The 18,207-nt window shown below is 38.6% G+C and overlaps 1 protein-coding gene across 5 annotated transcripts in view; it reads left to right on the top strand.

Moving 5' to 3' along the window:
• Positions 1–18,207, top strand: part of SH3KBP1 (SH3 domain containing kinase binding protein 1) — a 212,830-nt gene that overhangs the window by 129,007 nt on the left and 65,616 nt on the right. For all 5 annotated transcript variants that reach the window (XM_059839862.1, XM_059839861.1, XM_059839866.1 and 2 more), the window contains one exon: positions 1,177–1,373. In XM_059839862.1, the coding sequence (XP_059695845.1) occupies positions 1,177–1,373 (197 nt within the window). The remainder of the gene's footprint in view (positions 1–1,176; positions 1,374–18,207) is intronic.

Raw genomic sequence — 18,207 nt, 5'->3', positions numbered from 1 at the left:
CAGCACCCTGGTTTGAAACCCATTTAACAGATGAGCCTCTCATGTCCTGGATCATGCAGGTGCACCTGGAGGCCTCAGGACTTGCACTGGTTTCTCTGGTTCATCTGTACTGTCAGCCTTTTATGATGAAAATCAATTACAATTGCTTTGTCAACCTTGATATAAAAGTGACTAAGAAGAAAAGCTTTTTTGAAATTCATCTTTGACTTGCAAGATCCACGTCTGTGACATCATGAGTGCTTGTTAGGGAAATGTGAGGATTTCAGCTTCTTATTGTTAGGTAGAATTAGTGGTAGGAGCAATTGCTGTGGTTTTCCTGGAAACAGTTCGTGTAGGGAGGCAGGTTTAAGTGGTCTGGGGAAGGAAACTCCAGTGGGTCACTTTTGCTGCCCATGGCTGTTTGACCTGATGCACCCTTCTGTAAAGTGGCTGAAACATCACCTTATTGCATCTGTGGCCTCTGCAATTCAAGCAGCAGATATTTTCAGATAAATGCAGTTAAATTTTCCTATTCACTGAAAGAAGTAATGCAAATCAGAAGGTCAGTTTTGATCTGTTATATTCCTAGAGGAGAGCGTGCATGGGTGCTTTTCTTAGGAGGCTGTCTATGCTGCAGAGAGGTTTAATTTTCAGCAGGGAACATATTATGCAGCTTATTTGATTGCAAATTTGTTTGAACAGCTTTCAGCTTTATATTTCCCAGTTAGGTAAAGTAGCTTTAGATACTAATTGCATAATTGGCTTGAGTCACACAGATTTAAGGTACAGCATGCCTGATCTGACTGCTTGTTAGCTTTATGTGGCTTTATACAATAGGAGCCATACAACTGAATTTAACTCTTTCTTTTATTGAGGTCTCTTCTAAAGAGGTTTTGCCAGAGGAATGAGGATTTTCTTGGTACTCAAGGAATCACCATCCTTATTTGTGAAGTTTTGATGCTGGAGTATGCATGTTTGGTGAATTTGTGGATTGGTGTAATTTCTAACCAGTACACCAACGTGATGAAATAAAGTCATTTTTCAAAGCCAAAATGAGCGCACGGCACAGAGAGCTTCTTCTCTACCTGTTTCTTGTGGTTTCATTTTCCTCTAGAGGATGGTGGGAGGGATCATTTCCCAGTCACAATCTGATCTTAAAAGAGTGAGTTTCACACCTTTCATCCCTCCTTTTCACAGGTCTAAAAGATGCTACAGGCTCTGAGAGCGACGGTGGTGACTCTTGCAGTACAAAATCAGAAGGAGCCAATGGAGGCACGACAATCCAACCCAAAAAGGTCAAAGGTGTTGGCTTTGGAGATATCTTCAAAGACAAACCCATAAAGCTACGACCAAGGTCAATAGAAGTTGAAAATGACTTCCTCCCAGTAGATAAGGTATGTGCCTTCCTTAATTGTCTCTTGGGTTGAAAGAAGTTTTCGTCTTAAAGTTTTAAGTTCTGCCACTGGCCAAAACTTAAACTTTATGGTCATTATTTCCTAATCTTTCTGTAGACAAGATTCTGCCTTTTTTATTTTTGCCTCAGACCAGAAAATGGATTCCAGTGAGGTTAGCTACATGATAAAATAAAATAAAATAAAATAATTAATTGCTTTCAAGTAAATTCTTTAGGGAAACAAAGAAATGCATGGTTTCCAATGAAGTCAGGACTAAAAAAAAAAAAATCTGTGATATCTTTACTTTAAATGAACACTCAGATTTGCATAGAGTTACTGATGGGCTGGGAAGTGTTAGGAGGCTTCCACAGCCTCAAGTTCTGCTATGGGCATACTTACATGATGCATTTTCTTTCAGTCCCTGTCACCTCCTGTGGTGACTTTTAGGAAGCTCCTGGGCTCTTGATACCCGGTGTAGCAACTTCTCACCTTTTGATTCATGCTTGTCCACTTGTCTTTAGAAACAGGCAGTACAACAATTACATTTTCTGGCCTGCAAGAGTTTTTGTTTCAACCTAGTTAATTTCAGTGATCTGATTTATAGCACAGCACCTACTCTCACATCCATCCTGAGTTACAGTGGTACAGGAGAAGAGGAGGTCCTGCAGAGAGAGATGGAAACTTCTGAACTAAATTATGCTGAGGGATATTTGGTTAATATTTTGCAGGTGACCATTTTTCATTTAGTATAAAGAGGGTAGGGAAGAGCTGGAGTAATCTAAATAAAGGAAAAACCTAGACTGTATTACTGCTTGACCATTGCTGACTTCTTCAAACCTGCTTGCCTTCTGTTTCTGGGTGGACTTCCTAACTCACATGTAGGGCTTTGCAGAAGCATTTCTTTTCATTTGAAGTAGTTGAAAAGTCCTTATGAAGTGGCCTTCATTCCTTGAAGGAGAATCTTACTCCACTTTATAATTATGTGAAGTCTTACCTTTGTTTTGCACAAACAACTAACAGTTTTTTTTACCCAGCCAAAAACGGAATATACAATTTTCAGGAAACTTGTAACACAGACCTTCCTTCCTATGTCTTCAGATTCTCCTAAAATTGCCATAGTTAGTAGAAAATCATGGCTTCATTTTGTAAACACAATCCATCATTTGTGTTTGAAATGTGTAGATAACTAAAGGCAACACTTCTTTCCTGTTGATGCTTTTTTCCTGTCTAGGATTAGGGTAACCTTTGAGAGGTGCCATTTAGAGGCTTCAGCACTGTGGTCTTTGCCTGCTACCAGCACCAAAGCACGAGTCAGAGACACGACATCTGTCAGAGCTGCAGAGCACTAACCTCCCCAAACACTTTGTTCCCCTCTGCAAGAAATTTCTCCCTTATCATTGCCATGTTCTTTACCGTTTAATGCTGAGTGTAGGAGAATCCTGCATTAAGTTGGCCATCACTAGCAAGGTCCAATTTAGCTTGAAAGCCCTGTTCAAAGTGTAGCAATGCACGAAGAGTTCCAAATTGTGCGTATTTTTCTCAAGCAATGTAGTTTTTAAAAGGATCTTGGCCCTGTTATGTGTATTTATCATTTATAAGTAGCCTTAATTTTTCAATAACTTGTAACTTCTGAAGAAGGAGTAAAATTGCTTTCCTCTATTCTCCCTTTTAAAGTTTTTTTTTATGCTTTCTGAAATTTGGAGACCCTAAAACTCTTTCTGTTGCTTCTTCTTTACACAGTTATTGATGTAATGGTAATTTTGACTTTTTTGATTTAAAATATTTCCTAACAACAGTTGTTTTTTCAGTAGGCTACTGTGAGGATTTTATAATGTGGGATTATTTATAACATGATATTTCTCATGTAAAATGTCAGTCCCATTTACAGAAGATTCAGCAGGGTCTTATTTTGTTGGTGTTATCACTTTGTGTTCTAATATGTTTTCAATTTTATGAATCATAAGCTTAGATCATATTTCACACAGAATTACTGGGGTGTTAAAAAGGCTTTTACACAAATATTGGCAGGAACATGAAGGCAGAAAGGTTTGCTGCCATCTGAGCAGAAGCAGATGCCATTGGGGTCTCCTGTAAATCACCAGGCAGTTTAATGTGCTTCAAGTGTTTGCTCAATGGCAACAATGTGGGATATAATCACTCTTGCCTTTTAAGGTGATCAATAAATTCTCAATAAAAAGCAAAACTGAGGAATTGCATGAAACCCCATTGGTTTTATTGGTGTGCAGAATTCATTGCTTAGCTGTCATTTGTGCTAAAATCACAGAGGCAGGTTATCCTAGGGAAGTTAATGATGCAGTTGAGGGAGATTTGTTTGAGCAGCACTATCAGGGCTCTGCTCTTTCAGAGGAAATAAAAGAATCAAACACTTTTTATGCTTTGTAGTCCATTTCATTGCCTGTTGGTGCTGGCAAGTGGACCACTGGCAGTGTATCAGCAGAATCAGATTCCTGAGGCTTGGTTCTGACAAATTTCCATTTCTGATGAATGTAACTGAACTGATTTACAGTGCTGCATGTGACTGAAGTCATGGTCACGTGCAGTCATAGTCCAACTCACCCACAGATGAGTTTTTAGAAGAAATATGGTATGCATACAGACAGGCTGTGTGTCCTGAGAAAACTCAGGGTAATGCTCTTGAAGCAGCACAGTATTTATGGTCAAATAGAAATGCCTGTCTCACGTCTCACCTCAGCTCTGCAGCTTCAACACATTTAAACAGGTGCTTATGCTTATTTCTTTTTTTCCTTTTTCATCTTGTAGTAACTTATCTAAAGCTTCAGTTGCTAGGTTGGACTTCCTTCCAATATAATCTGTATGTGCTTTCCATTGTTCTAACAAGCTATCATTTTTTCCTCTCCTGTATCTAAGAATAAACCTCTACAAGTACAGGAAAATTAATCCAACCAATACTTTTCTTAGTCTGAGTTACCTGTATTGGGTTGATTTGTGAGTTGAGGCTTCAGCCTGGAAATGCTAAAGACCATGATAGATTCATATAAAATAAAAGGATTTAAAAAGCTATTTTTATCTTTCTGAAAACTGTCCTTACTTCAGAAGAGACTATTGAGAGTATTTTTTAGGTTTTCCACTTGAGATGTATTTGTAACTTTCTTCAGGCAAAACTTTCATCGTTGGCTAGCAGTGGTGGATTTGATTAGAGCTAGATTTCATGAACATCCTTTGATGAGATCACAGTGCTATTTGCCACAACTTAGAGTAAATTATATACTCAGCCATCAGCCCACGGAGTATTGCAGACTCTGTAATGATTTAATATAAAGGGGGAGGCTTTCATGGCTCTAGAGTCAGCAACTTGTAAGATCTAGTTAACTGCTGTTTAGGGATCCTTACTGCAAAGCACTGAATTCCTACAGAATTTTTTATTTTTTTATATATTCAGTATGTTTTGGATAGGAGAAATGGAGAAGAACTAATGGAAGTAGACAGAAGGGCTAGAAGCTCTTGTCAATTTTTAAGTCTACCTGTCCTTTGTAATAAGATAAAAAATTGTAAACTCTGAGACTGAATGCCTGCAAGGTCTGAGTTTCTATTTTGAGCCAGCAAGCAGGGAACCCAGAAACTGTGCTGAGAGTCTGTCTTTGCACACCTGTTCTGGCAGTTTCTGCCTGCCTGCTTGCAGAAAACATTTTTACCTCTTAATTTTCAGTTGTCATTTAAAGAGAAGTCTTTGAGAGACACAAGCTGGAGGCTCCTCCTGTGTTTCTGAGGATGTGCCTGAGCTCTGCCAGCCCTGCCCAGTGGCACCCGTGGTGCATGGCCAGCCCTGGCTGCGTGTGCCACGTGTGTCTGCAGCTCACAGCTCACTGCCACTTGCTTTGCCTCTCCCAGGCTTGTTCCCCTAATAGAAATGTTTGAGTCAGTGCTCAAAATCCTGAGATTAAAAACAGATTCAAGCAAAACCACCTGGTAGTGACTAGCAACACTATTAAAAACACCTGCTGAGGCAGAGAGCGCACAGTGGGAGCACCAAGTGTGTGTGCAGCACTTTGCACTTGAAAGCCCAGGTTTCTGCCATTCCTTTCTTCAGAGACAGCCATCAGCAGTGGCAGCAGCAGATGAGGCAAGCATCAGCAGTTTGTCGAATTCCGTGTAGGAACAGAGGAGGCACTCATCTGTTCAAGCTACATTCATGTTCTGCTTTGAAGGTTCTGTCTGCTACAGTCTGGCATCCCTGTCCTAAGCATTTATTCTAGTGCCATCTTGTGAGGAAAGCTGCAGGGGAAGAAGGACCCTGACCCCTTCTGCAGCTGTCTTGAGAGCAGGGCTGCCTGCAGCAGGGTCCCTCACCTTTGCTGGTGTAACTTCCCAATCCTTAAGTTCACTGTGAAAACAGGATTTATGTGTTTCTTTCATCATGTGAACAAATAGTACAGGTTTGCAAATGGTGGCTGATGTTCATGAGGCAGCGTGGACATTATAAATAAGTACTTTAAAATATTTACTACCCTATTCAGGAGGAGTAAAAAGGAGGGGTTAAGAAATTAAGATTGACAGGGAGAGTTGAAAAGCAGTTTGCCCTATTTTGGGGAGGCAGACTCAAAGCAGGACCCAACACTAAGGGAATGGAATGGGAAATGCAAAATTAAGTTTAAAAAGAGGTATAAATTCGCTGACTTCAGCTGGCAGTGACTCTCTGCTGAGTCACTGAACTGTGCAATGGGAGTGAAGAGTGACTCCTGGTCTCCTGTATGCTTCCTTCCCTTCTGTGCTTTCATGTTCTCTCACTTTGGTTTCTAAAATGTTCAAGCTGTCTGAACAGAGTTGTCCAGGAATTGATGACATGGTTCAGCTCACACATCAGCCTGCACTACTGGTTTTTGGCCAAGGATTGCCAAAAAGGTGTGCAACACACAAAGGGTGTGTGTTACTCACACGCTGGTTTGTGCTGAATGTGACGTTTTATTAGGCTTTTTTTTTAATTAAAGCAGCTATTTGACTCTAAATAATTGCAAGTTTCTTGTCCATGCCACAAGATTTTACATGTATACAGTTGGTCTTTATTCAGAAAAAATTTGTCAGTGTGAAAGAAACACACTAAAAATATGCATGAAAGTATTTTCAACTGTTTCTGACTCGAGCTGCTTGAAGAACATCTAAAAATAGAGTAGTGTAAGTATTGATAGTACAAGTTATTCCTAAAAGCAATGTGGAAGGTCTGATCTGTCCTCCTGGGGCACAGCACTGGGCTTCTGCCAGACTGAGTTCTCCTGGAGGAGTGCTCTGTGGGAAGGAAAACTCCTGTTATTTCAGTCATGGTTTTGATTAGGAAATCTTAGGATGTTCCAGTCAGAAAAACAGGATGTGTAGGTTTAAGCTAATGCAATTTTATTTTGTAATAGGATGGCAATAAAAGTCTATATGCTTTAAGTTGCTCTGGATCCAGCTGGTGATCATTAGCTTGCGAGTCACTGTAAATCTCTGAATTTCAGTTGTACCATTACCAGGCCTTTTACCCCAACAGGCACCCTAAAAGAAGGATTGTTAAGGACCCCAAAATGCTTTGCTTATGTAGCTTACAATACAGCTGATTTCCTGAGTTCCAGAGATACTTGATGGAGCTGTAAACTAAATTTCTAGGAACTTTTGTCTCATGTTTCAACAGTGCAGAGAAAATGCTTTTGAAGGTGACAGTACTGACATGCAAGCTAGCTTAGTTACTGTCTGATGAATTTAAGAGGACTGGTTCCTGAATCAATATGATATGTTTAATAATAGCAATAAAATCTACCTAAGCAAAATTAATTTATATACATTGATATGAAAATATTTTAATTAGTGTAATCAAGACTTTAGGGATAAACAGTTTTATAAACTGTCCTAGTGTTTCTCAGTAAAATGTATTTTCCTTTCTTGCTCCATTTGGATTTTGTTGGGTAGTATTTCTGATTTTTAATTACTACATCTGAGTTATGTTTTATAACTTTACCAAGATTATAAAGAAATTCTAATGAAATAACTTCTGATAGTCTTAGCACACATTACCTTTGAAAATTGAAGAAATAGTTATGCAAAAAAAATTACCTGCCTTGAAATTTACTTACACCACTTTGAAAATTACAAAAATAAAAAGGTTGATGAATGTAAACCAAACAGAATATAACCTTTAAAGTGAAATCTATGCCCTCATCTTTTGTTGTCCATTTAGCTTTATTAGCCTGTGGAATTTTTCTGAAATGTTTTCTTTCTTTATATTTTTCCTAGTTGAGGGTTATTTTTTAATAGTCAAATGGAAATGAGAGCGTATAGTGTCTTGTGGCTTGCTTGAATATAAATCTTTAATTTCTTCCAAATCATCTGTGTCTTTCCCTACCCTGTCCTTATTCAGACATTTTAAAGTTGAATGTTTGCAGGGAGGCAGCATTAAGAATTTATAAGACTTTAAAGGAACAGAGCATCATGTTAATGATATTTCAGTTTCTTGAACATTTTTCTTTAAAAACAAAAGACAAAACAAAGACATAAGTTACATGAAATTTCAACCTTTCTTTCCCCCCACCAGAAAGACCAATACATTCAGAATTTGTCATAAGCTCATTTGCCAATAGAGTTATTTGCAAAATTTACTGCCTGGGATGTTCACAAAAGTTCTGTAAATTGTCACTCACATCCTTGCTTTTCTTAGCTGGTGGTCTCAAGAAGCCAGGAAAGTCTAAGCTGGAAAAGAGAGGAAACTTCTTGCTGTGAGTGAGCAGAGGTAGGAAAAGGTCCAGATTTCCTGTGAAATAAACAAGTGGAACTTTTGTTTCCTGGGGATGGCCCGGCCCGTGAGTCAGTGTCAGGGCTGGGCTCCGCCTGAGCTGAGCTCATGCAGGGCAGGGGCAGGGGCAGGGGCAGGACTCCAGGACTGCTCTTGGACACCTCCAGCTGCTGAAAGGCAGCTTGGCTTCACAATGGGAGAGGAGGTATTTATTTTACAATTAGTTGGGGTTTTCTTTCTGTGGCTGTTTAAAAATGTATCATAATGTGTACTCTGCACAGCACAGGTTTCATCTGAAGGGTTCTCTGGCTCTTCTGCACACTTTGGAGATGCTGGCTAGGTAAAATAAAAGAAGGCAAAAGAGTGCTGAGGATCCTGGAATCCGTTCCTGCTATGGAGGTCCATATTAGAATAGGGGGTTACTTTAGTGTGAAAATCATATTCTCTCCTGGCTCTATTTAGCTTGCATTTTTTCCTTTCTGCCTGTTTGGCCATTAAACTTGCACACGTGCTTTCTATTTCTATATGATGTGGTTTCAATTTTCTTACTCTAAAGAATAATACAAGTTTAGAGTTAAGCAAGACAAGTTTTAAAGTCTTTAGGATGTATTGCTCTTTCAAATGTTTGCTTAGTAAGTGAAAATTCAGCACCCCCTACCCTGTGGTTTTTCCTTTCTAAATACACCAACAAAACTGTACTTCTTGTCAGAAAAAAGAGGAAGAGCTTTACTAATTCCTCTTCTGTGTGAGGTGCCATTTGTCCAAGTAAGGAAAATGGGTATGAATGAGTGTTTTAGAAAATTATATTGTGGTAATAAAGCCTACATGGAAATTATCCTTTTTTTCCCCCCAAGAAAAAAGCAACTAGAATCAACTGTTGCTTGTAAAATTTTACAGAAAGCTGAATGGAGAGATACCAAGTAAACTGTTTAATTATTTGCAGATATTTTGGGAGCTCTTAGTACAAAAATATAAATTTCCCTCAACTTTGGCTTTTTCACAGCAAAAGTCAGTGAGCTGTGTGCAGAAATGAAGCAACAAGTTTTTTGAGTTGCCTTTTCTCCTGAAATGTGCCATGTGTCTTTCTTGTTTTCTGCCTTAAATATAGAAAAGAGGAAGGAGCAGAGTGGTGTGAGAGGATCATAGATGAGCCAGGCACTTGGTAAGATAAAAAATCTGTAGGCCAGTTTCTAAGAAGCCTTTTTAATGCTTTGTGTGTGTTTCTGTAGGAGGTTCTTGGCATTCTGTGTTTCTAAAATAGCCCTTAAATACTAGAGATGTGAGCTCATATTATTACAGTTAGTTGGCTAAGTGCTTTATAAAAGCTTCCCAATAAAAGCCAAGGAGAGGGAGAGAGGGCAGCTCCTGGGGAGGAGGTGCTGCTGCAGCAGTGACCAGTGGCCAGGCAGGGGCTCCTGGGGGCTGCTGGGCTCTTGGCCATGCACTGGCCACACAACGAGCAGAGCCCTCCACCTGCACAGCTGATACTTTCCTCTGAAGCAGCCTAAAGCACTTGCTGGAAAGAAAAGCTGAAACACATGGTGAAAGTTATTTTCCATTTGTGTTTTGAGTCACTTGTTGCTCTGCAATCTTCCATGTAGGTGTTTAAAATAAAAATATCTCCATATTCTTCCTCAGTAACTTCTGATTTAACTGATGCAAGGTGAAGGGGAAAACCCCAAATCTAAAAAAATGAAAGTTAATCTGAGGAGAAAAGAAGAAGTATAATTCCAAAATGGAATAAATATTAGTTGTCAGCACTAAATCTAGATTAATCTGCATGACAGTATGGGTTTGTTCTTTTATTTATGATAATTGAATTTTAAAAACGTTATTGAACAGCTACTTCTCAGTTTGTTGACAACATCATAACTTTCACAAAAGAGCAAAGAAATATTGTTGCCACTTTGAAGAGGATGATATTAAAGAAGAGACATTCCCTGCTTACTGTTTTCATAGATTTTTTTATTCTTCTCAGAGCAGTAGCTGCACTGCTTCCCTTACTGCTGCAAAAGGAAGTGGAGATCCATGTAGCAGTTGTAAGGTTCAATAATTGTTGTAAAAGAGGGAGGTTTTATAACCATGTTTCTAGGCTGGATGGTGCAATCTGGATCATGGAAGTTACCAGCTGCAATCTAGACAGGCATGGTTCTCTTGGGAGAGTAGGGAGGAATTTCATTCACTCGGTGCAGACTGACTAAAGTATTTTTCCTAGAAGAGATAGAAATGAATTGTGAATGGCAACCTGCAAATTGTAAAATTCATGACAAAGAGAGCAAGGGGACATGTTTCCTTTACATTTATGTGAAGGGAAGTAAAAAAGGAGAATGAAAAATAAAGCAGGGAAGAAAGAAGGCTTTCTGCTTAAAAACATACTTTTGAAACAAAAGCCCCTTCTAGCATTACAAATCTGCAGCTTGAGGAGAAAAGAAAATGAGCTTGTTCATCGTGCTCATTGTGATGTGCACGCTTCCAGAGCTTTGAGATCAGGCAGCTGGGAGCATGCTGTGTGGGTTTCATTCTGTGCTTGCCTTTTATTTCATTTACTTAAGTGGTTTTACTCATCAGTGCTTCTAATATGTCTCGCTCCAATTGTTTCAGCTGCATCTATCTAATCTAAACTCTTATGTTCACTTTCTCACCATTAACCTTTTAGCAAGGCAGATTTTTAGTTCATTAATGGTTTGAAACTGACAGCCTGACAGCATCAAATGCCAGGAGTACAAATTTTACAGAAATACTGGTGATTTAGTGCATGGAGGTTAAGGTATATGGGTTTCTCTCCTGTCCAACACATCAAGCATGTTGGAAGGAAAAAAGCCTCTCCAGTCCCCCCCCTGCCCATAATTTCAAATTTTAAGAACTTGTCAAAATATGAAGTTACAACAGTTTTAGAGTCTGAACTTATCTGCTGGTAGAACAGGTTTAACTGTGCACTATACTGCTAAAAGCAAAATGTGCACTGCCCTGCTCTCCAAGTTATCCAGAGTTTTACTGGGAATGATGTTTCACTGTTCATGGTTTTGTTTCTCCTCCCTTTTCCATCCAAGAGGTTAAACCAAAAACTTTGCATTGCATGGTTTACCTATTTCTTTGAATGTTATTTCGGATAGCACAGATTTCTCTGGTGAGTTGCATAATGCTAATGAAGAAATTCTTCATCTGTGGTTTGAAGACTGATGGCCTCCTAAATGCCTGGTAGTTTTAGTGCTTGGATGAAACATTTGGTGCTGGCTCAGGTCATTTCTAAATGGAGCTCAACAGCTGGAAACAGGAACAGAAGCGATTTTCCATTTAAGCAGCTCAGAAATTGCTGAAGAGATGTTTTGTCATTGCAAATGGGAAGTTAGGAGTCTGTGAAGCAGCCTCTCTAATTAGAAGTCTTCCCCACTATAAAGGTTTAAGACTCCTCTAAATGCAGAAATAGAAATTACATGAATGTGGACGATACAGTTACAGTTCAGCATAAGCATCAATTTAATTACTGAGAGAACAGTTTGAATTCCTACTCTGAAATATTGTGCATCTCAAGATGTCTTAAATCTCTAGTGGTTTCTCAGCAAAAGCTGGTAACAGTCAAACTTCTTCCAGACAGCTTGACTGGAAATAAATCAGAGTTTATTCAGAAGGTTTATAGGTTGTACAAGGTTTCGCTTTGTAGTGTTGTGATGGACATAATCCACCTTACAGGTCATAACATGTTTGAGGTGGCTAAACAGGAAATGTAAATATACATTTCTGTACTGTGGATTTGTCTTTTTCATTGTAATAGCTGACTGTCAATCCAGTATTTGGTTTTTATAATCTTTTAGATTCATAGCGTGCTTTCCATTTCTGTGGCAACTACAAATAATGGCCCAGGAAAATAGACTTACACACATAAAACATTTATTAGTTTTGAAATTTTTCCATTGGAAATCTCTGTAATCTCTTATCAGAGAACTGTATAATTTTGAAGGCTTTTCTAATTATTTCCTCCATATATCTCTGTTCTCTCTAGGATTTTGCTTTCTTTTTAACTGAAGGAACTTTGTGTGTTTGATAATATTTGGGTGGGAGATAGGAGTTAGAGTAATCCTTTGAAGTTTCCCTTAAGTTATCACTTTGGTTTTATATCACTTTTCTTTATTTAAATTTACTTTCTGAAGAGTCCTGTATTCAATTTTCCATTTTCATATGTTAAAGAATAATAATTCTTGGAAACTGGGAGATCCTGGGAATTCTGTAGCTCAGATCAGAACTGTGTCTGGGCTCTCATTGTGCCTCCATGAGAGATCAGTTCTGCAAGCCTGGGGATGATGTTGGGAAGGTTCCACAAACAGAGAAATTCCTGCAGGGAGTCTTTACAGCCTCTAATAATTTTGAAATTTGTATTAATAACCGTAATGGATCTTTGTTCCTTGGCAAATCAAGTAGTCACATTTTCATTGCATGTAACATTTTAGCACCTCTAGTTCCTGTGAAAGTGTTCCTGTGAAGGAGATACCTCCCTGTGTTTGTTTTGAATATGGCACCTGCTAATTTCATCTGATAGCCCATAATTTTTATTACTGGAAGAGATGAGTGAGTCCTTAATTTTTCTTACTGGAAGTGTTAGTGAGTGACTCCTCCCTATCTACCTTCTCTCCTGATTTTTATAGACTTGTGTCACCTGTATTTTTTTTCCCAAAATGAGGGATCTGTTCCATATATTTGATCATTCTTGGGGACTTTGTCTTTTTCAGTGCCTTTGAGAACTCAGGGGGTTTGTGTGTGAGCCAAAAGGAGGTGAGAACTGCACACAATGGCCAAGGCATTGGATGAATTTATGCAGCATTTTTATAGCACTTCTCATTACTCTTTATTGGTTTCCAAAGTATTAACAACTATGGGTTTCAAAGCCTGTCATTTCTGTCTTAAAATAGCACTTTGCCTCCAAATGTGTCATTTTATTTCTACCTGAACTTAGTTCCTGTTGTTCCCCTTTGGTGGGTCATCTGGGAAGGTGTGGAAAACAAGAGCCTTGATCTAGATCCCTGAACAGCTCCACTGATCACCATGATGAAACTCTTCGTTTTCTGTCTTTTAATAAGTTACTTATCCAAGTTAATACCTTTTTTTAAAGGAAAAACAGTAAACTCTTTCTCATCTCAATTTTAGTTTGAATGTGCAGTGAGGTTACAATTTCAATCTTCTTCTGGAGCCAGAACCAGGAACTTTTAACATTTGTGTATTTTAATGAAAATTGCTGTGAATTTGCTATGCAAAATAGAAGAGATAATACAGGACTTGTATAAAGACAACACTGTATGCCACAACATCATGATCTAATTATTTAGTTATTAGGTAGCTGGATTTATAGATTTATAGCTAATCTGTAGATATATAGATCCAGATAGACAAGGACAGATCTTTGGATAGATTACCTGGCTGCTGTCCTGGCAGGTAACATGCATGGACTACACAACAAAGATATTTAAAAATAGGTGTCTGGGATGCTGCTTGTAGATAACAATCAGTCTTTCTTCATAGTCTGAAGACTAAAAAGCATTATTAGGACAGGAGATTTCTGTATCCCAAAGTTGAACTACAAGCTAAAGGGACTGTTTTACCTCCCATGACAAAAGGGAAGCCTGCAGGGACTGGCCTCTGGGTCACAGCTGATGTTGGAATGAAGTTAACTCAATCTTGAATAACTACATTGGAACACTAAATCTTGTCTTTTTACAGCTCAGTGACAAAACCAGCTGAATGTCACTGTACTAAGAAGTATAAGCAAATGTAAACTGTGAGGCTCATGCAGTCACAACAGAGCAAAGGGTAGCATGAAACCCTAAGTTTTAAGATTTCTTAGCTTTTCAGTGGTTAAGTAAGAAATCATGCTAAATCATCACTGAAATAATAAGCAATTGTGAGTAACATATTCAGTAGATAAAATTTGATTCATGCAAGATAAAAACAATAAAGCAAGTTTAATTGCCAGACCTAGTGCCTTCTCCTAAAGAAAATAGACACCTGGAAAATCTACCAAAGAACTTAGTCTCATCTTTAGTTTTGGAGTAACAGACTCTGAGCCAATAGGGCATGTCAACACATACTGATTAAATAATCCTGGCCTTCCTTTCTCCCTGCCTTTTCTTCTGTATGTAATCCTTCACAGTGCTATGCCAAAAGTAGTATGGGCTTGTAATTTTCTCTTTATTCTGCCACAAACATATAAATAATTCCTTCTCTGTCCAGCAGGTGATTTTCAAGGACTTCCCTTTACGTGATTTTCCAATACTTTTTGATGTAGTTAAGTAAAACACCAGTAACTTCTTTTATTAAATATTTCAGAAGTTAGAGTCATTTTGAAAAATAAAATAGCTTTAAATCAAAATAAAATGCAAGTATTCCTTAAGCATTCAAAAATTTATTCTTAAGCTTGATGTAGTTTAAGCATTTTAACCAATGAGTAGAACTTGTTTTGTTTCTTGTCAACTGTAAGAAAGAATTAGATCAGAAAGTGATGAATGAGAAAAAAAAAAGCCCCAGAAAAATCATGTTTTGTTCTAAGATTTCCCTTGTCTTGGGGACCTCTGTTCTGTTTCCTTTGCTTTGTTTACTTGCTTGCTTGCTTGTCTGCTTGGATTCCAGGGCCATGACAGAGGATGACAGATGCAGTAATTGTAAAATGCTGTGACAATCAGTGCTGTATTTCTAGGGCACCAAGTGAGCTAAGGGTGGTGTGATGTAATCACAACCTGTTTACCATTCTCTGCAATGGGTATTGTGGTAGGATTTAGACTGACATGCTGTTTTTATACACACCTTGTCTTTTCTTTCTTTTTCTTTCTTTGTACTGAAGAAGTAACTCCTGAATTGAACACTAGACAGCATCTTCCTCCCAAATACCTTTCGTTTTTCTGCATATGCATGCTAATTCAACAGCATATTCTTGTTGACTACTTGAATATTGCTTTCCTCTAAAGCACTGGTGGTGATGTAGCCAGTTCCCAGTGGACTGATATACATGAGCATTTATAGAGCCCCCACTTCTTCACTCTTGACTTGGCTGCTTTGTCCAAACTTGTTAATTGTGTTAAGAGTCATGCTGATGGCTGAAATTGTGTTCATTTCCAAGGAGCTCCAGTGGGATGAAGGATGCTTATTTGGAGGATCATCTTTTATTTAGAGAGTGTTGATTTTGTCTAGACAGAATTAAGATGCTAGCAGTTCATATGTCTTTCACAGCACCTAAATTTGCAATCTTGCTGCAGAAGGGAAAAGCCTTTCACAGGTAAAATCTTTTTCAAAATTAAAAAAAGGACTTATTTCTTTACAAAGATATGATGTAAATCAGAAGGCCTATGTTCATTCAAGTCTAAGTGTGGTCTAATATTGACATCAGTTGGAAAAAACTGCACTTCAATCTGCTGGAATATGGATATGAATATATATGTAGTATGAAAATGCACCTTCTTCAGGTTATCAGGTGGAAGAAAATATTGTTTGACTATGTGAAGAGAAATTGTAATATGAAGCTTAAAATACTTTAATTGCTTTGTTGTCTGCATTTTGTGGAATATTTACCAAACATCCCACTAAAAAGTTCTCTGAGTTGTGCTACATCTGATGCTGTGGTTAGGGGGACCATTCTTTAGGGAAGCATCATCTGGAATTTAGAGCTGAGTGATGGTCACGTTTCAACTTTTTAATGATGTAAAGGCAAGAGCTGCTAAAGAAGAGTTTGGACCCTGGGTTTGAGGCAGAGTTGGTTTATTTTTAAGCTCAAGCTGGGTGCCTCTGGAGAGGGACCCTGAACAAAGAAATCCCTGGGTCTTCACACCCTCCCAGTTTGTGCACAAGATGTTCATGTGCCCCGCATGCACCTCTTGGTCCAACGGTGAATTATCGTCCGGGGTCTTCCAATATCTCACTGGGTTCTTTCTCCATGTCCATGCAGGCAGGCCATTAACTGCTCTTATCTTCCAGCTTGAGGCCCTCCAGGGCCTCAGAGACTGGGTACCCTTAACTGAAGGTGCCCAGTCTTTGTTTCCTCCCCTGCTGAGCCAAGGGCAGTTCATCTGCACCAGGCTTTGAGCTGTCAGTAGAAACCTGTGCAGTTTTGGCAACTGAGTCTCCCTGTATTAGCTGGGAGTGCATTGGGCAGATGTTTCTAACTGGTTGGTGTTAAAAGCCACAAATAATTGTACATGCACGTGGATAGTCTTTCTAGCAAAGCAAAGCTGTGGAGAAAGTAGTTACAGAGGAAGAAGCTACTGTAGATGACTGAAGCAATCAAATGTGTAGACAGGTGCTTAGTTCACTTTTCTTCAAGAATTTTTGTTTTCTCTTTAAATGTTTCTTAAAATTACCATTACCCTTTTTGAAGTCCCATGTGGTGACCCTTCAGAAAAGTGTTAACTCTGTCCTTTTGGGAAACCTCAGGATAGCAATACTTGGTCATGCTGTCACAGAAAGAGCTTTATGTGAAGCTGAATTTTGGTAGCAAGGGAAAAAATGAAATCTTGGACATTTATTTTGTTTTTGACAGAGTGAGAGCATTTTGACATCTGAAAGTCTTTGGGGTTTTTATATTTTGTCTCTTTTTTGGATTTTAGGGCAGAACAGATAGGATGGATAGAGGACTTGATGACATTCCTTAAACACTTGATGCATATTAGAAAAAAAATTTAATATGGCTTCTCCCTCACAACACCAGCGCTATGCTTAGTCAGTGAGAAGATGGTTTATGCTCCTGTTAATTCAGAGCTAGAAGACTCTAATAACCATTTCTGCTTCTTTGTGAACAAATGTTCTCAGTGACAAAATGGAGTGTAAGGACACATTGAAGACTACAGCTTTTATACTCTCACTAATAGTGGCCCTGGATTTGCATATAAACCCATATATTAGAAGATTCTCATGCATATAAGCCACATCTAAATATACCTAGGTGAATGTTAAAAGGAAGTATTGTGGTCAGAGAAACATGACACTTTTTTCCTCTGACCCAGTCATTGAGGTTTTCTGAAATTCTAAAAGTTCAAAAGATACATAACTGCCTTTTCCTCCCTCATACAAAGCACCACTGCACGTTGTATTTTCAATATTCAAACTGACAAACTGCGTTAAGCTTCATGTTTCCAGCTCATACAGCCCCTTTTTATGAATTCTTTAATGTCTCATGTATTCCTTAATACTGGATAAAATGTTTTGGAAACTGCTACTTGGACTATAACTTTATGAAGATATTTCTTTGTAAAGTTATAGTCCAAGTAGCAGTTTCCAAAACATTTTATCTAGGATAAAGACCTCAATACACTTTCCAAAATAAATGATGATGCTGAGTAAATCCTTTTTCCCTTGTTCCTGAGTAAATAAGCTATTGCTTCAAGGAGCCTATATTGTTGAAGGATCCTGAAAGGATAAGTATGCTACTTTGGTGCAAAGTGAAACAGAACAATCTGCATGGACCTATCTGTGCACATATGACAATTCAATTCGAATTTTCAGATGAAATGTTTAAGACACACTAGACCTGAATAATGAAAGTAAATATACAAGTCAGTTTTCAACCACAACAGAAAACCCTGAAGTATAATGACAAAATATCCTGAAGGAAGAAACTTGGTCACAGGTCCACTTTTCTCCCTCTGGTCAGAGCTCAATAGTTGTAGGGAACAACCATAATATCTTTAGGTGAGAAAACCTCACTTGTGTACTGTCCATTTCATGTCCTGTCTCTCTTGTGTTGTTCTCTGCTGTTACAGGGTTGCAGTTGACACAATATATAAGTGAAAGAAAATGAGACTCTTCAGATTGTACCATGCCTGATTCACCTGACTTTGTGGCCACCTAAACAATTTTTGCAATCCCTGCTAATTCAGTACCAGAGGAAACTGGTCTGCAGTGACACAGATTTGCAGTGCGCCGAAATGCCATTGAGGCCCCCAGAACTGGCTGTTTAGTGCTGGGCTGTCCTTCCATTGGCTTCACTGACTAAGCATCAACTCTGCCAGGTTGCTGCTAAATCTGTCTCATCCCTCTGAATATCTAAATACCAAATCATGGTGATTTTTCATGCTTTTATCAGCTGTTGCTGCAGCAAGAGGGCACTTCATCCCTTTTCAT

Source organism: Haemorhous mexicanus, chromosome 2 (assembly GCF_027477595.1).
Source record: "Haemorhous mexicanus isolate bHaeMex1 chromosome 2, bHaeMex1.pri, whole genome shotgun sequence".
NCBI lineage: Eukaryota > Metazoa > Chordata > Aves > Passeriformes > Fringillidae > Haemorhous > Haemorhous mexicanus.
Note: the sequence above shows the minus strand (reverse complement) of the source record. Positions and strands in the feature narration are given on the sequence as shown.